General features: G+C 37.5%; 1 protein-coding gene across 4 annotated transcripts in view; it reads left to right on the top strand.

Moving 5' to 3' along the window:
• Positions 1 to 23,474, top strand: part of ACOX1 (acyl-CoA oxidase 1) — a 52,684-nt gene that overhangs the window by 17,983 nt on the left and 11,227 nt on the right. For 3 of the 4 annotated variants that reach the window (XM_021002461.2, XM_021002464.2, XM_021002465.2), the window contains 6 exons: positions 12,026 to 12,186; positions 14,804 to 14,911; positions 15,764 to 15,883; positions 16,380 to 16,495; positions 16,662 to 16,831; positions 17,568 to 17,730. In XM_021002461.2, coding sequence (XP_020858120.1) covers positions 12,026 to 12,186; positions 14,804 to 14,911; positions 15,764 to 15,883; positions 16,380 to 16,495; positions 16,662 to 16,831; positions 17,568 to 17,730 — 838 coding nt within the window. The remainder of the gene's footprint in view (positions 1 to 12,025; positions 12,187 to 14,803; positions 14,912 to 15,763; positions 15,884 to 16,379; positions 16,496 to 16,661; positions 16,832 to 17,567; positions 17,731 to 23,474) is intronic. The other variant, XM_021002463.2, reaches the window with a different exon arrangement.

Raw genomic sequence — 23,474 nt, 5'->3', positions numbered from 1 at the left:
AACTATATGAACACAGCTATAAAACATTTTTCAAACAAAGTCAGATCTAAACAGTTGGAAAACACTGCTCATGAGTAGACCAAGCCAGTATAATAAAAATGGTAATTCTACCTAATCTGTTTATTCAGTGGCATATCAATTAAATATCAAAAATTATTTTATAGAGCTAGAAAAAATAATATTCATCTGGAAGAACAAAAGCTTGAGGATATCAAGGGAATCAATGAAAAAAAATGTGTGATGGTGGTAGTCTAGTCATACCAGATCTCAAACTATTATAAAGCAGTAATTATCAAGACAATCTGGTACTTGCTAAGAAATAGAGTGGTGGATCAGTGGAATAGATTAGGTAAAAATTATGTTATAGTAAATGGTTGTGGTAATGTAGTATATGATAAACCCTAAAATCTAAGCTTTTGGAATAAAAAACCTATTTGACAAAAACTGCCAGGAAAACTGGAAAATAGTATGGCACAAACTAGGTATAGACCAACATCTCACACCATATATCAAGACACGGTCAAAATAGGTACATGATTTACATGTGAAGGGTGATAAATAAGCAGATTAAGAGCATGAAATAGTGTAGAAGTCAGATTTGTGGATAAGGGAAAAATTTAGGAGTAAAGATATAGAGAGCATTACAAAATGTGAACCAGATAATTTTGATTATATAAATGTAAACGTTTTTGCGCAAACAAAACCAATGCAACCAAAATTATAAGGAAAATAGATAGCTGGGGCAAATTTTTTGCAACAAGTATCTCTGATAAAGGCCTCATTTCTCAAATACATATAGAATTGAGTCAAATTTATAAAAATACAAGTCATTCCCCAATTGAAATGGTCAAAAAATATGAATAGGCAGTTTTCAGACAATCAAAGTTATCTATTAAGTCATATGAAAAAAAAATACTCTAAATCTCTATTGATCAGAGAAATGCAAATTAAAATAACTCTGAGGATACCACCTCATACCTATCAGAGTACAGGCTAATATGACAAAAAAGAAAAATGTTGGATGTCGGAAGGGATATGGGAAAACTGGGGACACTGATGCACAATTGGTGGAGTTGTGAAACATTCTGGGGAGCAATTAGGAGCTATGCCCAAAGGGTTATAAAACCGTGCATACCCTTTGATCCAGCAGTGCTACTGCTGAGTATATCCCAAAGACATCCAAAAAACAGGAAAAGGACCTATTTGTACAAAAAATATTTATAGCAGCTCTTTTTGTACTGGCTAAGAATTGGAAATCAAAGGGATACCTATCAGTTGGGGAATGGTTAAGTTGTGGTATATGATTGTAATGGAATATTACTGTGTTATAAGAAATGACAAGCCAGATGATTTCAGAAAAACCTGGAAAGACTTACATGAATGATGCATAGTGAAGTGAACGGAACCAGGAGAACATTGTACACAGTAACAGCGCTAGTGTTTGATGAAGAACTGTGAATGACCTTAGTAATACAACGATCCAAGACAATCCCAAATGACTAATGATGAAGCATAATTACCCACCTGCAGAGAAAGAACTGATACTGATTGAATACAGGCTGAAGCTTGCTATTTTTCACTTTCTTTCATTTTTTTCCCTTTATTTGAGTCTTCTACAAAATGACCAGTATGGAAATATTTTACATAATTGTACATGTATAACCTATATCTGATTGCTTACTGTTTCAGGGAGGGGGGAGGTGAGGGAGGAATAGAATTTGGAAGTCAAAAACTTTAAATAAAAATGTTTAAAATTTTGAAAAAAAATAACAAAGGTACTGTGGTTGGTAAAGAAAGAGATTGATAATTTTGTCTTGACCTTTTGAATGGTTGAAGGCATATAATAGATGCTATATGAAAGCTAGCTGTTACTATTGTTATTAGCCAAAATGACAAAGCATTATTTGGTCTCTGGTTATTGATATCAATTGAGGCATAAGACAGCATGTTATTGTCATATAAGCAAGCTTCTATTCAGGTAGAAGAAAAATTCCCTATAAATCCTTCAGAATCTACTTATTACAGATAAACTTTTTTATTAATTTGTTTTGATTTATCAAAAATCACTTCCATATGCTTTTGAGTTTTAAATTTTTCTCCCTCTCCCTTCCCGCCTCCCCCCCCAATACAGCGTGGAATCTCATATAGGCTGTACATATACATTTCTATTAAATATTTTCACATTAGTGATGTAACAGATATTTATTAAATATCCACCACATACCAGACACTGTGCCTGACAATGGAGATACAAAGATAAAAATGAAACAGTTCTTGCGCTCAAGGAGCTTATATTCTAGTGGGGGATGCAACGTGTACATAAACAATTATATGTAGAATAATTCAAGGTAATTTAGAGAGGGAGGGCCCTAGAAGTGAAGGAATCAGGAAGGGCTTTATGTATATGATAATGCTTGACCTGAATCTTAAAATATTCAAGAGATTCTTTGAGGCAAAGGTGAGCAGGGAGAACATTCTAGGCAGAAGGAACAGCAAGGGTGAAGGTACAAAGATAGGAGGTGGAATTCAGTGTGTAAGAAACAACAATAAGGTCAGTTGGTCAGTTAGACCAGGCCTGCACAACGTATGGGCTGCGGGAAGGATTTTGGGTGGCCCATGAAAAATGTAGAAAGTAAAAGTAAGTAAAGCTCTAACGAGTGCTTTGTCCATGCCTGCTTAACCTGCCTTCCACTAGTCACTATTGTGCCATGTGCACTCTCTCCTGTTTGTCACATGACCCATGGCAACCAGCCATTGTCTGTAGTCTGATAGGAGGGAGAGTCTTATTTTATCTGTGTGTTACTGGCATAGAACAGGGACAAAGTGAGTGCAGCCACAGTGACACCTGACAGCACATATGGGATGAGTGTCAACAATGGGCTTCATCTCCTCCTTCACTGCACTGTCGCCTTCCAACTTACATGAGTGTTTGGCGCTTTCTCCAAGGTCACACACTCAGTTTGGTATTTCTTTGTATATGAGCAGTTACTGTGGAAATTTTTTTGGTTCTAATAATTAAGTTTTTGGGGTGATTTTTTTTTTGCGATCAGAAAGCAAAGCAGAATCTTAATTTCACGTTTGAGAGGGGGAAGGTTGGTGTAGAAGGAAAAAACCCTTTCCTAAAAGTCATTTCTTTTGTCATTCTAAGTGAACATAAACACTAAAAATGCTGAGAGAAATCTGTGATGGCCCTGGATTAGTCTAAAAGTTTGTCACTGGCCAGCAGAAGCATCTAGCAGGCTGCCTGAACTCCTGAGAGTTCCTCCTCAGCTTTATTAAGACATCCATTTTGATTAAAAAAAAAATAGTTCGCTAACACAAAGCATGGCTGAAGATCAGCCATGAAATGGGGAGTGATCAGGCTCCTGCAAGGCAGTCCAGTGAGCCCCCCTTGGAGTGACTTTGTAAAATGAAAAGAAACAGAAGTTCAAATCAGAACATAGAGTGTTTAATCCAGAGTATACAAATAGATGATTGTTTACTTATACAAGAGACAAAATATTGTTCCTTGTTTGCCAAGAAGTAATAGCTGTTCCAAAGGACTATAGTCTTTGTTGCCATTTTGAATCAAAACATCCTGACTTAACAAATTAGACACCAATGAAAAACAAGTTAAAGCATCCAGATTGTTGAAAAATTTCAGTGGGAAACAATGGTTTTTCAAGAAAGTAAACTCAGAAAATGAGGTGACTACTAAGATTAGTTTTCAGATTTCTAAAGAAATTGCTGCTGCTGGGAAGTCAGAACTGAAGGTGACTTCATAAAGAAATGTTTGCTGATTACAGTTTCTGGATTATATCCCAATTTAAAAAAAGTGTTTCTGAGAAATAGTTTAATCATTAATTACACCTTTACTTGGAAAGTGAGCCTCTCTAAAAACCTATCTGTGGCCCAAAGAAGTTTAGCCTATTTTAATTTTGGCCCCTACCTACAGCCAAATTGTGCAGGTCTGGGTTAGACCATAGTTGAGCAGCAAACGTTTATTAAGTGCTTCCTATGTGTCAGCTTTGATATATGAGAAATAGCAATGAGGCTAGTTGGCCTAGACCATAATCAATCAACAAACATGTTACTGTGTACTAAGTACTGTGCTAACTCCTGGAGACACATGAAACATCAAGATGATATCCTTATTGAGGATCCCCTTAATTCTCATATAGATAGCACTTGTAGGAATTTTGTATAGTTGGGAGACCAGGAATGCAGGTTGGTAGTTACTGATGTTTTCTTGAATCTCACCTTTTTTACAGTATTAATAATGTCTGAGGTTTTTTCCATGCCTTTGATAACCTTCTCCTACTTTAGATAATCTTGAATCCTTCAATGCCTTCACAGTTGTATTGTGTCCAACACAGATCTCTTCTATATATACTTAGTCCAAGCCAGCTGTTTCTCTTGAATTTGCTTTATTCAGTGCCCTTTTGACCTCTTCTATAAAAACATCCAAGACTGCAATGTCTTGCATCCAGCTGTGGTAACTTCACAGCTCATGATGGAGAAAGTAGTTTTGTATAAAGATACTCGTACATCTTTTCCATGTTTACTTAATCTATAGTTCTTCCATTTTTGTCTGTAAATGCCATGGGGAAGATTTTGTTTGGTTGGTTATCTTGCCAAATTTTCTTTCAACTAGTTGTAACTTTTTTAAATGGTAAAAAAGTAAAAGAAAACTAATCACCATGTGTTTGACAGTACATATAAATTTTTGCTTTTATAATTTACCTTCCTTTAACAGTGTTGTATGAATTTTCTTTAGGTGATGGACTAGCCATTGTCAATAAGCCAACAGACATGAATCAGAGACAGATTTTACTTAAGTTTATTCGCTCATAATGTGATACGCTTCATCAGTAGTTGATGAAAACATATGTCATTCACAATTTGACTAGCATTATTCATACATTACATGAGACAAAGGAAAAAAGACTCATTATAGAGCATTTCGTTATTCCAAGGGAAAAAAGTGTCCCAGCTGAGAAAAATGTACTTAATTAGCTATGGGAGATTGAGAAGGCATGTGTCCTTGTATGTATAGCTAGTAGTATTAAATCAAAAAGAAGCAATCAGGGTAGATAAAGGAGTGGAGCACTTATTAGGCTGTTGAAGACCTCTGTTTTACAATTAAGTCTTTTTGTACCAGTTAGGGGAAGAAAGAAGACACCGAAGGGAATCAGATATTGCAGCTGATCCTGTAGTTCATGCAGGATCATATATGCCAAAATGGCAAAGACAGAACAAAATGGAGTCAGTTATATCTTCCAGAAAACCTACTTTTCAAGTAAGGAAGGAATATCAGTCATCTAGAACCAACATTGGCCATTGTATTTGACCTGAATTCTGTTCTGTATTATTATATTGTATATTTCTTTCTTTCTTTCTTTCTTTCTTTCTTTCTTTTTTTTTTGCTAGGTAGTGGGGTTAAGTGACTTGCCCAGGGTCACACAGCTAGTAAGTGTTATGTGTCTGAGGCCAGATTTGAACTCAGGTCCTCCTGACTTCAGGGCCGGTGCTCTATCCACTGCGCCATCTAGCTCCCCTATATTGTATATCTCTTATTGTATATGTTATTTTGGTTCAGTTTTCTTTACTCTGTATCAGTTCATATAAATCTTCCCATATTTCTCTGAAATTTCATATTGTTCCTTTTGTTATAATAATATTCCATTGTATAAATGTACCAATGTACACTTTTTCCCTAGATTTTTCTGGATTCCTACATTGATTTTTCAGAGTTATACTGCTTTTAATTGTTGTTTTTGTCAACAGTAATTGTAGGCATTTTATATTTTGTTCTACTGGTTTTGCTTATTTTATTCTGCTTTAATTCATACATGTCTTCCAATGTTTCTCTGAATTCCTTATGCTTGTTACATGCCAAGGTTTTAAATTTTTAAAGTTTCTTTCTACTTTGACATCTAAGTTCTCAGAACCGGTTTTACAGACTGTGTATACATTTTTTTTTGGTGCTAGAATTGATATTCTTTTAAAAGCTTTTCAATGCAATTGTAAGTCATAAGTAAGGAAGAATGAAAATGAAACATACTACTTACCTCCTGCCAGGAAGATGGTGAGCTTCAAATGTAGAGAGAGGCATATTTTAGGACATTGTTTTTGCAGGACATTTGGATTCTTGTCATAATAGTTTACCATGTAATTTGAAATAGTTATCTTGACAAAAATATTTCCCTTTCTAACTACTTTGTTTTTATTCTCTATATACCTTAATTTGTGTATGTCAGAATGCAAGGTTCTTGAAATTGTTAATTTTTTTGTCTTTGTGTCTCCAGCCCTTAGCACAATGGCTGGCACAGAGTAGATATTCAGTATCTTATTTATTGATTGGGTGGTAATCCTAGATCCATCTACTGGTATTAAGGAAGCCATTTAACATTATTGTCCTCATCTGTCAAATGAGTCATTGGACTAGATGATTTCTTAAAGGTTTGTTCTTAAAGAGAGCTTCTGGGCCCTCTTTAAATAGGGGCTTTGGGAAGAGGTAGGTTTTTTTGTTGGTTTGGTTTGGGGGGATACGAGTGGGATAGGAGAGAAGTAATGATGGTGGAGTTAAAACTGTGGGAATGGGAACCAAGTTGAAACCAAGATAGTGGGAAATGAAGAGTTGATGGTGAGGCTTCTGAGCCCTCTTTAAATGAGGGCTTTAGGAGGGATTTTTGTTCATTTCTTGTTGGACTGTTGTTTCCTGATGTATAGCTTTTATGTTTAAATGTTCGAAAGTTAGAAATGGAAAACTTTTTAAGTCAGTATTAAACATTTTTCAGGATGGCATAATAAAGGTTTCACAAAGATAAATTTGTGGGAGGTGGAGCCAAGATGTTGGAGTAAAAGCAGTGACTTGCTTGAGCTCTCCCCAAACCCCTCCAAATACTGTTTTTAAAAAAATGGCTCTAAAAAAATTCTAGAGTGGCCACTAGGTGGATAGAGCACTGGCCCTGAAGTCAGGAGTACCTGAGTTCAAATCTGGCCTCAGAACAAACACTTGACACTTACTAGCTGTGTGACCCTGGGCAAGTCACTTAACCCCAATTGCCTAAAAATAAATAAGTAAGTAAGTAAGTAAAGTCTAGAACAGCAGAACCCAAAAAAGACAGAGTGAAACAAATTTTCAGCCCAAGACAATCTGGATGATGGATGGGAAAGGTCTGTTGCACCAGGCTGGGAGAGGAGCTCGGTTCAGTGTGGGCCATGTAGGCCTCAATGAACCCAGAGCAGGCCTTAGGAGACTGAATCCCTAGCAGCTATAGCTGTTTCCAGACTTCTCAACCCACAAACGCCAAAGACAACTTAGAAGGTCAGTAGGAAAGGTCTGTTGGACCTCTGTGAGAGAGGAGGAATGCGGTCTGACCCCAGTCCTGGCGCAGCCCTGGGTTGCTTCCAGGGCTTTTGGCCTACAGATGGTGTGGAGATTGAGGGACTGATCAGAGGGAGATTGTAGGAATCTCTTTGCTGGTGCTGAGGCAGGATTGTCTTGCTTTGCCTGTGCTTGGAGCTGGGTCACAGTTCTGGTGGCGGTCCTAGGGTGAGCAGGAGCTCTGACTTGGCAGAGCTTGTGATGGTGGTGGAGAGGGAAATCCTCCTCACAGGTCAAAGGCAGAAAAAAGTGCTTGTGGTCACTTACAGACCAGAGCACAGGCCAGGAAAGGAATAAACACCTCACCCTTGATCATACCACCTTAGAAGAACTGATAATTTACAGGTGCCTAGAAGTATCTCTGAAAATAGCTGCACAAAATCTCTGAAACTTGGGACAGTACACCCTCCACACTGGAAGCAGAGCCCTACCTTTACAAAGAGTTTAAAAGTCAAGTAATTGGCTAGGAACATGAGCAAACTGCGCAAAAAAACTCAGACTGTAGAATCTTAATTTGGTGACAGAGAAGTTCAAAACATACAACCAGAAGACAGCAAAGTCAAAGCTCCTACATCCAAAGCCTCCAAGAAACACATGAATTGGTCGCAGGCCGTGAAAGAACCCAAAAAAGGATTTTGAGAAGCAAGTAAGAGAAGTAGAAGAAAAACTGGGAAGAGAAATGAGAGTGATGCAAGAAAATCATGAAAAACAAGTAAATAGCTTGCTAAAAGAGACCCAAAAAATACTGAAGAAAATAACACCTTGAAAAATAGACTAACCCAAATGGCAAAAGAGGTCCAAAAAGCCAATGAGGAGAATGCCTTAAAAAGCAGAATTGGTCAAATGGAAACAGAGGTCCAGAAGCTCACTGAGGAAAATAAATTCCTTAAAAATTAAAATGGAGCAAATGGAAGCTAATAACTGTATGAGAAATCAAGAAATTATAAAATAAAACCAAAAGAATGAAAAAATAGAAGACAATGTGAAATATCTCATTGGCAAAACAACTAAACTGGAAAATAGATCCAGGAGAGATAAAATTATTGGACTACCTGAAAGCTATGGACAGAAAAAGAGCCTACACATCATCTTTCAAGAAATTATTTAAAGAAAACTGCCCTGATATTCTTCAACTAGAGGATAAAATAGAAATTGAAAGAATCCACCCATCACCTCCTAAAAGAGATCCCAAAAGGAAAACTTCCAGGAATATTATAGCTAAATTTCAGAATTCCCAGGTCAAGGAGAAAATATTGCAAGCAGCCAGAAAGAAACATTCAAGTGTTGTGGAAACACAATCAGGATAACACAAGATGTAGTAGCTTCTACATTAAGGGATCAGAGGGCTTGAAATATGATATTCCAGAGGGCAAAGGAGATAGGATTACAGCCAAGAAACCCAGCAAAACTGACTATAATCCTTCAGGGGAAAACATGGACATTCAATGAAATAGAGGACTTTCAAGCATTCTTGATGAAAAGACCAGAGCTGAATAGAAAATTTGACTTTCAAATACAAGACGCAAGAGAAACATTAAAAGGTAAACGGGAAAGAGAAATCATAAGGGACTTAACAAAGTTAAACTGTTTACATTCTTACATAGAAAGATGATATCTGTAACTCATGAGACCTTTCTCATTTTTAGGGTGGTAGGAGAGAATGTATATATATACACAGACAGGGCACAGGGTGAGTTGAATATGAAGGGATAAAGGGATGATATCTAAAAGAAAATTCAGGGGTGAGAGAAATGTACTGGGAGAAAGGGTGAGGTAAAATGGGGTAAATTATCTCACATAAAACGAACAAGAAAGCTTTTATGGGGGGGGTGAGAGGAAATGAATGAATCTGACTCTCATCGTGTTTGGCTTAAGGAGGGAGTAAGATACACACTCAGTTGCGTATAGAAATCTATATTACCCTACAGGAAAATGGGGGGAAGGGGATAAGAGAGGGGAGAATGATAGAAGGGGGAGCAGATTGGGGAAGGGGGCAGTCAGAAGCAAACACTTTTGAGGAGGGACAGGGTCAAAGCAGAGAATAGAATAAATGGGGGGGCAGATAGGATGAAGGGAATTATAGTTAGTTTTTCACAACATGACTGTTATGGAAGTGTTTTGCATGACTACACATGTATAATGTATATTGAGTTGCTTGCCTTCTCAATGACGTGGGTGGTGGGGAGGGAGAGAATTTGGAACCCAAAGTTTTAAAAACAGATGTTAAAAATTGGTTTTTATGTGCACCTGGGAATTAAGATACAGGCAATGGGGTATAGAAATCTATCCTGCCCTATAGAAGAGGAAGGTGATAAGAGAAGGGGGCGTTGATAGCAGGGAGGGCAGATTGGGGGAAGGGCTATTCAGAATGCACGCTGGCTTGGGGAGAGGGAAGGGGAGAAATGGGGTGAAAATTTGGAATTCAAAATCCTGTGGAAGTGAATGTTGAAAAACTAAAAGAAATTAATTTTAAAAATTAAATTTTTTAAAAGATAAATTTATAGCTAGAAATGGCAAAATGCCCAAAGCAATTTTATTTTATTTATTTTTATATAAATTTATTTATTTGTAGTTTTCAACATTCAGTTCCACAAGTTTTTGAGTTCCAAATTTTCACCCCATCTCACCCTCCCCTCACCCCAAGATGGCATGCATTCTGAATATCCCTTCCCCTAGTCCGTCCTCTTTTCTTTCTCTCCCCCCTTCTCTTATCCCCTTCCCCTTCTATTTTCCTGTAGGGCAGGATAGACTTCTGTACCCCATTTCCTGTATTTCTTATTTCCCAATAGCATGTGAAAACTTTTTTTAAAAATACATGTTTTTAAAACTTTAGGTTTCAAATTTCCTCTCTTCCTCCCTCCCCACCCACCCTCATTGAAAAGGCAAGCAACTTAATATAGGTTATACGTGTGCAGTTATGCAAAACACTTCCATAGTAGACATGTTGTGAAAAACTAACTCTATTTCCCTTAACCCTATTCTGCCCTCCTATTTATTCTATTCTTTCTTTTGACCCTCTTCCTCCTCAGAAGTATTTACTTCTGATTATACCCTTTTCCAGTCTGCCCTCCTCTCTGTCATCCCCCTGCTCTCTTGTCCCTTTCTCCCCCTGTTTTCTTGTAGGGTAAGATAAACTTCCATACCCAATTGAATGTGTATGTTATTCCCTCCTTAAGCCAAATCCTATGAGAATAAGATTTACTCATTCCCTCTCACCTTCCCCTGCTTCCCCTCCACTGTAAGAGACTTTTCTTTTCTGTTTTTTCTTTGTGAGATAATTTACCCCATTCTACCTTTCCCTTTCTTCTTCTCTGAGTATAATCCTCCCTCATCCCTTAATTTTATTCCAGCCCGGCGCGATACACCTTTCTGATCAATCATCCAGGTTGTCTTGGGCTGGAAATTTGTTTCACTCTGTCTTTTTGTGGGTTCTGCTGCTTCAGAATTTGTTTAGAGCCATTTTTTATGAGTATTTGGAGGGATTTGGGGGAGAGCTTAAGCGAGACACTGCTTTCACTCTGCCATCTTGGCTCTGCCCCCTCCCAAAACAATTTTATAAAAACACTAGTGCATTCAGGCTCAGTGACCATTTGAGTTGAGATTCCTTTGCATTATGGATTGTATTGATGGAATTCCTTCCAACTGTAAGGACCTGTGACTTTTACTATGACTGAACATGGAAAAAAAAAACTTAAATAACATTCTTGGATTCCTAGACATTTTAATGGAAAATTAATCTCAGAAAATTAGTTTGAAATCAACTTAATTAAATATGTTCATTACAATCATAAATGAAAATTTACTGTGCATTATCTCTTTAAGTATATTTATCATTTCCTTTATTGGATCTCTCTGATTTTGATTTTCTGAATAAATGATTGGGATGAAGAGCACTGTCTGTTTCTGTATTAGCTCAAAAGAAGATAATTAACATCTTTATAAAAAAATGTGGTAGGGTGTTGGGTTTTCTTGTTTTGAGGAGTTGGGGGTTTTTGTTTTTGTTTTTGAGGGGTTTTTTGGAGATTGTGACATAAAGAGAATTATATCAGAGATCTATACTGAGACTTTTGTGTTAAAACTTTAAAAAAAATACTAGGTTAGAAAAGCTGGTCTAAGAATGGCCAGCCCTTTGTAGGAGTGATCGCCTTTTGTTCAGTAGTTGTCCCCAAAGGCCAAAGCAGCTGCATAGCATGGCAGTGCCATTAAAGGTACCATATATGTTACCAAACTCTCTTATTCAGGTCTCTAATTCCTTTTAAAGCAACATGGAATTGATCCCTAATTTAAGATAACTTGTTCTAAAATTTTTATTTCCTTTAATTTAAGGATCTTTCTTACTTACTGCATGTATACTCCATGAGATAATTATTTTTCTGTGAGTCAGTAGCTACTCATCCCAAGGAAAATAATTTCATAGTTTCTAGTTTAAGAAGCATTAGGAAGTATTATGTAGCAAGCTCACAAAAATCAAAATAACCTAAATTTCTAAATTGATACAGAAATGGATGGTGCTCCTCATCTATACTGAAATCTACACAATTAATTCTTACTTATACAAGGTCTTTTTTGTCTCCTTCCCTTAATCTGTCTTCCCAAATTGATGAATGTCTTGCATCTGATGACCTTCAAATGCCCATCCATGGCATCCCTTCACAGCTTTGTGCATCGTGGGCGTCCTGAGCCTTTGGACCTTCACTTGGGTATGTTTCTGCCCACATTACTTCACCAGGCAACCCAGGAGCAGCAGGAACGCTTCTTCATACCAGCCTGGAACCTGGAGATTATTGGCACTTATGCCCAGACAGAAATGGGCCATGGTATGGTACATTCAGTCTATCCTCTGGGGTGGTTGGGCTTCTTGTGGAAAACCTCTTATACGTATGAGGGATGAAGAAAGAACTTCGAGGTCCAGAGCTTTCATACATATTGTCTTGGCATAGAACTGAGCCTTGTTCAATGAAAATAACTAGGGTTACATGACTTTACAAATCAGCTAACTGAACGTTTCTGTCATGGTTCAGTTATGGTTGCCTTCCTTAAGGTAAAGGATATAAAATCAATCCTTAGGATTTGTAAGGATTTATAAGCCCATCTAAGTTAGTGTTTGGACTTTTCACTGTGACTCATCTTTCTGTCACCAGTTTTGTCATTTTTGTGACTTGGACCTTGATGTTGTAATCATCTCTAGTATAAACACTTAGCTAATGTGATAGCCTAACATTACCTTTGCTCAGGAAGATGCTGTAGAGCAGACATTCATGACAAGGAAAAGTTAAAAGCCTCTGCCAGAGAGGAAATGTCCAGCTTAAATGACTGAAAGTACAGGGTCATATATTTCGGGCTGGAAGAGACTTGAAGTCCTTAAAGGGACCTGAGGCTCAGAAAGGTTAAGTGATTTGCCCAAGCCCAATGCTTCTAAGTGACAACAGAGGCAAATCTGCACCCAGTGCTTCTGTTATTTTCACTGTTGTGCTACCTGCAGAACAGATCTAAATCATTTACCTTGAAGGGCGTAAAATATCCTTATTCTGTGACTGGATGGATGGAGATTGCCAAAAGACAGTGTTCCTTTAAATTAGCTCTCACATTTCTGCACTGATCTCCTTATTTATCTCTTTTCTGTTCCTTTCTTTTCTTCATTAATTGTAAGTATCATTCCTTTTAACACTCCTGTTGTAACTTGATATTAGCAACTACCATCATTTACTACAACTTCCATTCTCCATGTTTTCAGAAAATTACTTGTAATTTGCACTGTGTACTTTTTCCTTCCACACAAACAGAATCTTTTTATTTCTTTTTCATTCAAGAGCACCTTAACTCTAGAACCTTAGAAACACAGTTATATAGGATTTGAACAATAGAATACTATCCATTTATTTGATCCTATCCTGTCATTGCCTCTCTTGGCTTATTTGTTACATTTTCATATTTTTCCTTTGAAGGGCTCTTCCTGGTCTGTTGATCTGTCTGTACTCTTTAAAGAAAGAGAAAGGAAAAAAGATAATGGAACTAAAAATGCTTGCTTTTCAGTTAAAAAAAAATTAGGATCTGTAATTTAAATGTTCTGAACTCCTTGAATAAAGACTGTCCATACCCAAAACTCAGGCATTAGTATTCAGATGAGAAGCTTCCAGATGTTCTCCTTGAAATTATTTTAATACTTACTGTGGCCTGGCAATATGTAAGCAGTTTTGTAATAATAAAAAGAATTCTCAATAATAGAAAAAATGATGATTTTCTAAAGACCACTCATGTGACATTAGGAATTTCTAAGTTGTTTGTTCATTTAACTTTTAGGCACTATCTATCACCTAGTTTTGCTGTTGTTCCCAAAAAATTAAGAGGTCTGCATTAACCTTAGAGGGCATTCATATTTACTCATAGTTGAAATGCTGCCCTTTTATTTCTCTAGAGAAGTGGCCAGTCTAAAAGGCAGGTTCATTTGTAGACTGGCAGGTAGCTGCCTGGCATTGAAAACTTGTTAAGAAGATGCATACTTCACTATTTTGCTTTCAGGAATTCAAGAAGGCACTTGTATAGGATCTCTTCTTTCCCAGCTTGGCCCTTGCAAGCTCCTTTTTCCTCCTGAATCTCACTACATCCTGAAATGAAATCCTGCATTTTACAATTTTGATACACCTGTTTCACTCACTCAGTGAGCATTTATTGTTTACCATGTCTCCAGGTTTTGTACTAAACTACAGGAATACAAAGAAAGCCAAAAACTTAAAGCATCGTTTTCATGTACTTTAATGTCTCTTTGTTTTCTTTAATTGCAGTCTTTTCCTTCATAATATCCTTCTGTTAGTATACTGAATGGGTATGACAAATTTTTTTTTTAGTTGAAATAGGTATATGCCCAACTGAAAGAGTAGTCAAAAAGAACTGTTAGCACCCCTTTGAGATGACTTCGTTCAATTGATGTGATGTTGTAATCTTGTAGGAAAGAAATATTGTCTTTAGAATAGGCTTAGCTTAAAGTAATCTAGATTCTATTTTGTTACCACAAGTTGTCTGATACAGAGGTGCCTTATATTAAGGCTAATATTAAGAAACAATATGAAGCCTGTATATTGAGACATTCAGTAAAGAGCCTATTGCTTGTACTCGTCACCTTATTTTGCTGTGTGGGAAGTGGAAACTCCCTTCACCATTTGTATTTTTAGTCTTTAGCTGGAGCATTGTGAGATTAAATGATTTGCTTATGGTTGAAAAGCTGGTAAAAGGCAAGACATGAACTTGGATCTTCTGACTTCAAGGCCAACTAACTATCCACTATACCACATTGCTTCTCATCTCATCTATGAGGGGCTTTTTTTAATGAGCAGTCACAGAAATTGAAGAATTGAGCTAAATCTTAACTCAAGAAGTTCCACATTATTCTCATTTTACCTTTGCTTTTCATAAACTAACTGTAATTCTTTTCCATAGGAACTCACCTTCGAGGCCTAGAAACCACAGCAACTTATGACCCTAAAACACAGGAGTTTATTCTTAACAGCCCTACTGTTACTTCCATTAAGTGGTGGCCTGGTGGACGTAAGTAACTTTATATACATTTTCACAATCAGATATTAAGATTTATTGTAAGATTCTATTTCAGATGTCAAGTTGATATTAAAATGTATAAATATGTATGTGCACAAATGGAAAAGGAATTTAATCAGCCCAAATTTGTCAGTAACCATTGTATATAATAATCTTTTTTTATTTTATCATATAAAATAATCTTTTTGATAGCTGTAACATGTGTCTGTTATGTGTTCCTCCTTTTTCACTTTATTTCACATAAACTTTCCATGAATTGACATAGTGTACAAAATTGTTGCTTTTCATAGTTAATATTCCATACTTTGCTTCTCTGTTCCATTATTGTTGGATATTTGGGCTATTTCTAGTCTAAATATCATTGATGTAAACACCTTTGAACAAATCACATTCTTACCCCCTCCCCCGTTTGAAATATATCTGTTGGGTATATTTCCTATAGTGAGATAAATAGTTAAAAGTTCAGTTTTGTAGGTGTAATTGCATGTCAGATGTTAGACAAAATTTTGACAGGAAAAGACATTTCTAGAAACACAGTCTAAAAACTTCAGAAAAGAAAAATTTTTAATGAATTTCCTCTTTTATAAAAAGCAGTTAGTTTGCTTTTAAAAATTCAAAGTAACCTGGGAAATGGAGTTGATACTAGCAAAAATGGTGGATCTTCTCTCTGAATTTTGGGTGTTGGTACTCTCATTGAAAAGTGTTTCAGGGAACCTTGTGATATAGCCTGGAAGCATAGTTCAGGCCTTTCAGCAGAGAGATAATTAGGTCAACTGGTTGAGAATTTTTTTATTTTTAGGAATCTTGTGATCATTTTGCTTATTCTTGATCTCACTGTTGCAGTTGGGAAAACCTCAAATCATGCCATAGTTCTGGCTCAGCTCTACACTAAGGGAGAGTGCTATGGATTGCATGCCTTCATTGTACCTATTCGAGAAATGGGAACCCACAAACCTTTTCCAGGTAAAATTCTGTTTACTTAGTACCATGGAGGGAAATGAAATTAACCACTTTGGTTGTTCTGCTAAAAGCATTCCTAGTGCTAGGTAGTCTACTTTTGAAGCTGTTTATTTCATTTTTCATCTAAACACTCAGATGGAAGTTGAAACTGACTCTCGATAGATTTCCTAGATAGTCTTAGCATTTAATGAGAATTGACAGGTTGTCGTTTTTTCCAATTAGGAATAATACCTAGAGTCAACGCTAATGAAGGAAGCCTCCTGCGATTAGAATAGTGCTATGAAGTTGCCTTGTATCTAGCTTAAGAATAAACTAATGTGATTTGTGCTTATAATTCTCATGTATTCTTAGTTTAATAGGTTTTCCCTTGTTCCCCAGTTCCCAAAAACATTTACTAGGAAGAAACAATTTCTAAAGGTAGATTTACCACAAAATACTTTCTGTTTATACAAAAGTTAACTTCTCAAGGTTTCTTGTCCCCTTTTTTCTTCTATGGTAGGCATTATCGTGGGAGACATCGGGCCCAAGTTTGGCTATGATGAAATGGATAATGGTTATCTAAAGATGGACAACTATCGAATTCCTCGGGAAAATATGCTGATGAAGTACGCCCAGGTATTTATAGACACAAAAGAGGAAAACAGTAGTTGATTTGGACATTTTGATTGTGAGTAAATATTAGAATAGGAAATTTTTGTTCTTTTGCTAATTAATATAATTTTACTACTCTGTTAACGACAAGGAAAAGCAGTCTCTGAGCCACATTTTTTTTTTCTGTTAGGTCAAACCTGATGGCACATATGTGAAGCCTTTAAGTAACAAACTGACTTATGGAACCATGGTGTTTGTCAGATCCTTTCTTGTGGGAGAGGCAGCTCGATCATTGTCTAAAGCTTGCACTATTGCTATCCGCTACAGTTTAATAAGGCACCAGTCTGAAATCCAGCCAGGGTAAGAGTGATGTCTGAGAAGTAGGGATTGTTAAAGATCTGCCCTTGTTTGTGCCCATTCAAAATAGCAGACTTCTTAGATGTTGCATATATGTAAATCATGTGGCAATGCAAGATTTAAATTATGATACTGCTGTTCTTACTGCTGTAATCAGTACCTCTGTTTTTTTTCTCTGGTTGTAAAATGGGAATTACACCATCTTCAGGGTGACACTTGTAAAAAAACCTTCTCAGCTCCTTAGATGAAGAAATGCTGAGCAGAATTTGAAAATTCCCCATACTACCAGCAGCTAGAAATTTTGGATAAAGGTAGTAACTTTAAGCTGAGTGTTCTTTTCTTTCATGAGTGATACATAGTGGTTCATGCCTCCTCTTCATGCTGCCATCAGTAGGCATAGCTCCTTCATAACCCTTTCCTCTCTGAAAAATGAAGAAGTAATTGGAAGAAGAGTGGACTTTTAATGTCAATGACTTTGGTCAGCCCTTGAAATTAAGTATCTACATAGTTCCTCTTTCTAAAATTGTGATCCAGATATCCTTCATTTAGTCACTTAGCCATAAACCTCATGCTATAGCTATCCTCCATAAATGTTAATTGTTACTTCCTTGGAATCTGCTCTAGTATATACTATCCTGGCTTGGACAGAAAAGAAACTTAATGGAAGAATCATAACTGAACATCTGAAGAATTGTCAGCATCTGTGAAACATATTTTCCTTATTCCCATTTTGCTCTAGTGATCCTGAACCCCAGATCTTGGATTTTCAGACCCAGCAATATAAACTTTTTCCTCTCTTGGCCACTGCCTATGCCTTTCAATTTGTGGGAGCCTACATGAAGGAAACCTATCATCGCATTAATGTGGACATCAACCAAGGGAACCTGAATGAACTACCTGAGGTATTTATTTGTTTGGGTGACTAAACTGGTAGATCAGGAAAGTACGTTAGACATGGCATCCGTAAATTTCAGTAAGGCCTTTGACAAAATCTCTCATACTGTCTTTGTAGACAAAAAGGAAAGTTACAGGTTGGATGATAATACAGTTTAGTGTGTAAACTCTTACAGCACTAAGAGCTCAGTTGTTTTATAAAATGTTAAGGAAAAAATATTATGACAGTGTCCTGGTCTGAAGTTATTGGAGTTAAATACCTAATCAGTCTTCCTTGCATAGTTCAGAGAAGGATCTTGATTCCCTAAAACCAAGGCTTGATTTTCTGAACAAACCAGAAGTGGGAGTGTCTTCTTGTTTAATCCAATAAAGAGAGGCATCTCTTTTGTACAAATCCTTAAAAGGGAATAGTTAGAGGCAGTAATTGGTTTTAAGAAGCTATTTCTCCAAAGGTAGATAGACATTACTATTGTACTGTTTAAGCACATCAGAAACCCTAAACCTAAATTACGTACTTTTTAACTTTGCTGTGGAATTTTATCTTTTGTTTCATAACTGTAAAGTGCAAGGGGATGCCTTTTGGGCCTCTCTCCAAGTCAAATGCTTAAATATTAGCAAATTGTCTCTGACTTTGGCTGTAACACAAGGGTGTAGAGTTTTTTCTTCCCTAGGTAGATTTGAAGCAGATTCACCAGACCTAAAGAGTAGCAGTCAGTCTCAGCTTAGGTTTCTAGCCTAGTGCCCCAACATTCTGTCCTTACCTTGTGCTGCTCAGTATTTTCATCAGTTACTTAGATCTGAATGACATGCTTCTCAAATTTATAGGAGACACAAAGCTAGGAGGGATAATGAATACAATGGTGACAGAATTAGGATCCAAACAAGATCTCAGCACCAAAATGATGGACAGCACCTAGTTAGATGAAATTTATTAAAGATTAAAATAGCCTTATTCTTGGGTTAAAGTACCAGATGGTGGAGGTGTTGTTAGATAACAGTTAAATGAAAGCCTCTTAGGAATTTTACTGAATTGTAAGTTTAGTGTAAGTTAGCTGTGAAATGGCAGCCAAAAAACCTCCTGTAATCTTAGGTTGTATTAATAGAAAGATGGTGTCCAGAACAAGGGAAGTAATAGTTCTACTGTATTCTACCCTGGTCAGACCATATAGAGAGAATTATGTTCAGTTCTGGAAGCAATATTTTAGGAAAGACATTGACAAGCTAGCACATGCCCAGAAGAAGGATGACTAAGACAGTGAGTGGACTGAAAACCATGCCCTAGGTACAAAGTTCTCTGAAGGAACTTGAGATGTTTAGACTTGAGAAGGAGGACCATGACGGTTTTTTCAGTTTTTTGAAGGAATCTCATGTGGAAGAGAGATTCAGAATATTTGGCCCTGAAGGGCAGAACTTATAGCAATGGATGGAAACTGTAGAGATGCAGATTTCAATCTAAAGAAGAACTTTTAATTCAGTTTTATTTTATTGTCACTTCTAGATTCTCTTCCTCCCCCCAACTCTTTCTTCACCAACTGAGAAATGTAAAACCCATTACAAATATGAAGTTATGCAAAACAAATTTGAAAACAAGAAAAAGAAAAAATATACTTCAGTATACTTTAAGTCCATCATTTCTCTATCTAGAGATAGTATCTTTTAATCAGGAGTCCTTTGGAACTGTGGTGGGTCGTTGTGTTGTTCAGAGTTACTAAGTCTTTCTCAGTTCGTTATCTTTATAATAAAGGAAGAACTTTGTAATCATTAAAATTTCAGGAAGTAACTAAATGACCTATCACTGTAGGTTGTAAAGTAGATGAACATTTTGTCAGAGATGATGTAGAAGGGATTCCTGTTCAAGTATAGGCTGGGCTAGATAACCTCTGAAGCATCTTCCAACTCCACAATTTTATGAATACTCAAAGTAGACTGATTCTAAAGACTATAAAAATATTCCAGACATTTTTTCTTTTTGGGGGGGATGGGGGGAGGGTTTGGCGGTGGGTTAAGTGACTTTGCCCAGGGTCACACAGCTAGTAAATGTTATGTGTCTGAGGCCGGATTTTAATTCAGGTCCTCCTGAATCCAGGACCAGTGCTCCATCCATTGTACCACCTACCTGCCCCCAAACACTTTTTCAAAAGATGGGCACTGTTTTTTCTGATTGAAATTGAGTATCAGAGATGAAGATACGTATAGTATGGGTTTGCATAGTGTGGAAGAAACTTTCTTAGAGAGCACATTGTATTTATTTAGCCAGTGTCTGTCAGAAACAATATATTAATATTTGCAAGTTTTGTTGCTTGGAGGAAGAGTCAAGCAAGGTTCCCTCTGCTAATTTGAATTCTCCTTAAACTAGGAATTGTCTTCCTACATTTTATGGTATTCAAGAAACAAGACAAAACTTCTTCATTCTTTCTTTGAACTCAAAGAAATACTTTAGTCATTCAACAAGGATTTTTTAAGTACTTACTCAGTGCCAGACATAGTGCTAAGTGCTGGCAGAAACAGTCCTTGGTCTCAAGGACAACATATACATAAATAGGTACATACAGAATAGATGTAAGGGAATCTGGAGAGGAAAGCTCTAGCAGCTGTGGGGAAAGGGGATGAATTAGGAAAGAGTACTTGCACAAGGTGGTGTTTGAGTTTAGTCTGAAAGGAAGCCAGAGATTCCACAAGTTGGAGGTGATAAGGAAGAGCCTTTCTGGCATGAGAGACAACCAGCCAGTGAAAGCGCATAAAGTTGGGAGAGAGTGTCATGTGGAAAGAACAGCAAGAAGGCCTGGAGAGCTGGAGAGTCTGGAGGAAGTAAAGTGTAAGAAGACAAAAAAGGGACTTTGACTAAATCTATCAACCCAGTCCTTCAGCTGATCCTTCAAGTATTTATTGAGCTTCTTCTATGTGCCAAGCAGTATGCTGGGGATACGAGTCCAAAGAATGAAATAAATCTTCCTCAATGAGCTTACATTCTGATGGACAAGATAACAAATACTGTAGGTGTGAAAATATATTCAGTGTAAATATAAAGAGAGATTCTGAGACAGGGGTAAGGAGGAGTATTTTCGAGGCATGAAGGGGACAGCCCAGGCAAGGGCATGGAGTTGTCCGGTTTGAGGAACAGAGAGAAAGATGGTTCCTTGGCTTGCAGAGTGCAGGAGGGGCAGTAATGTCCACTGAGGCGAAAAGCTAGCTTGAGGGCTAGTTTTAAGGCCTTAAAAATTAAATGAAGGAGTATGTTTTTTTCCTAGAGGCAATAGGATACTCCTGGGGCTGGTGGAATAGGAAAATCATGTAGTCAGACCTACACTTAAGGAAAATGATTTTCACAGCAGTGCAGAGGATGAACTGAAATAGGAAGACTTGAGACATGGAGACCAGTTAGGAAGCTGTTGCTATAATCCAGGCAAGAGGTGATGAGATCCTAAACTAAGGTGAGGGCTAAGAAGCAAGAGATGTAAATGTAGAAGGAAAGATTTGGTCATTGATTGGACATGTGGAGTGCGGAAGAGCAAAGAGTACAAGATAAAGCCCAAAATTACAAAACTGGGAGGTTGATAAGAATGATGATGTCTGGGGCAGGTAGGTGGCACAGTGGATGGAGCACCAGCCCTGGAGTCAGGAGGACCTGAGTTCAAATCCAGCTTTATATCAAATACTTGACCCTTACTAGCTGTGTGACCCTGGGCTAGTCACTTAACCCCAATAGTCTAAAAATTAAAAAAAAAAATAGGGAAGTTTAGAAGAAGAGAAAGTTGAGGGGAAAAGATAATGAGTTCATTTTAAGGCATGTTGAATTTAAGCTGTCTGTGGGATATCCAGTGTCTACTAAGCAGTTAGTGATATGAGATTGAAGGTCAGGAGAGACTGAGGCTGGATATCTAGAACTAGGAGCCAGTACATAGAGAAGATAGTGAAAAATATATGAGATTTGATGGGGTTAATAAGAGAGAATGTAGAAGGAGAGCCTAGGATAGTACTTAGGGAACCACTCAAAGTAAGGGGGTATAATATAGATGATGAGCCAGTAAAGGAGACTGAGTAGAAGTGATCATTCAAGTAAGAGTTGAACCAAGAGAGAGTAGTGTCAAGAAAACTGAGAGGAGAGAATATCCAACAGGAGAGAGGGTTGGGCAGCAGTCTCAAATTCAGCAGATGGGTCAAGAAGATTTAGGTCTGAAAAGAAAACTTGACAGATTTGGTAAAGATCTCATTGGAGGTCTTTGGAGAGAGAAATTTCAGTTGACTGTGAAGTTGGGAACCAGATTGCAAAGGGTTGAGGAGTAAGAGGAGAGGAGGTAGAGACAATGAGTTGTAGACACCTTCTTCAAGGAATTTGACTGAGAGAAGAAATAAAGGATGCTAACTTTAGGGAGTGGTAGAATCTAGTAAAGGATTTTTAAAGATGGTAGCAATTTGGGCATGTTCAAAGTTGTCAAGGAGGAACCAATTGATAGGGGTAAGTTGAAGATGAGTAAGGGGGATGATTAAAGATTCCAACCTGTGGAGAAGAAGGGAGTGGATGGGATCAGGGTTGGTCTTGGCAAGGAGAAGATACTGGGGGGAAGGAGGAGAGAGGAGGAAATGAAGGGAATGGGATTAGAACGGTCTCAGTTTTTCAGTAAAGTAAAAGGCAAGATCTGCAGCTGGGTAGAGGAAAGCAGGTATGGGAAGGCTTGAGGAGGGAACCAAAAGTTTGGAATAGCTTCTGTGGGAAGGAAGAGTGAGATAGGAAATCATTTGGGAAGAAATAAAAAAGGCTGCATGAGGACGCAGTTCTAGTTGAATAACATGGATTTGCAATGTACCTAGTCAGCATATTTGTGGGATTACCTCCAGCTTCATTTAGCAGCTGGTGAGTTGGATTGGAGTTGGTAGATGGGAGTAACCCAAGGCTGAGATTTGGTAAGGGGAAAATGGCAGTAGAACAAAGGGGCAAGGAATTCAAAAGCAGAGCACATCGTAGAATTGGAATGACTTACTATGGAGTCAGGGTTGGAGAAAGAAGAGAGTCAAATCCTAGCAGGGATAATTGCTTGGGAAAGTTCTGAGGTGTGGAGGGAATGGAGGTCTCCATGACAATGAGTAGAAGTTATAGGGGGATGAAGTGCATAGGAAGAGGTGAAATGATAGGATGTTATGGTCAGGTAGAAGAATGACAGAGATTCTAATTAGGAAAGTAGAACACCTGTGGGTAATATCAAGCTGTAATATGTAACCATTCCTGTGTGTGGCAGAAATAGATTGAAATAAGAGGTCGTGGGACTTTAGGTGGTTGAAGTAATGAGAAGTTAGGGAGTTTGAGAGAGCATCTGCATGAATATTCAAGTCCTCTAGTATAATGGCAAGAGTTGGGGAGAAGAGGAAGATGGTGAGCCAGGTGTTGAACTCCTTCAGAAAGGAGATATGGGGTTGATATATTCCAGCCACTATAATTTTCATTGGGTGGAAAAAAAATTTTTGAAAAGACTTCAGAGGAAAAGGTAATAAGGAGTTACAGGAATTTATTGAATTGAGGAGGGTGACATGGTCAGATCATGCTTTTTAGAACACTTTGGCAGCTGTGTAAGGAATATACTAGAGTTTTCAGTCTTTTTTCAGTTGTGTCTGACTCTTCATGACCCCATTTAGGGTTTTCTCGGAAAAGATGCTGGAATGGTTTGCTCTTTTCTTCTCCAGCTTATTTTATAGATGAAGACACCAAGGCAAATGAGGTTAAGTGACTTGCCCAGGGTCACACAGCTAGTGTGTGTGA

This window comes from Phascolarctos cinereus, unplaced genomic scaffold (genome assembly GCF_003287225.1).
Source record: "Phascolarctos cinereus isolate Bilbo 61053 unplaced genomic scaffold, phaCin_HiC Scaffold_5;HRSCAF=322, whole genome shotgun sequence".
NCBI classification, from domain to species: domain Eukaryota; kingdom Metazoa; phylum Chordata; class Mammalia; order Diprotodontia; family Phascolarctidae; genus Phascolarctos; species Phascolarctos cinereus.
The sequence above is the reverse complement of the archived record's forward strand: the minus strand, read 5'-3'. Positions and strand labels throughout refer to the sequence as shown.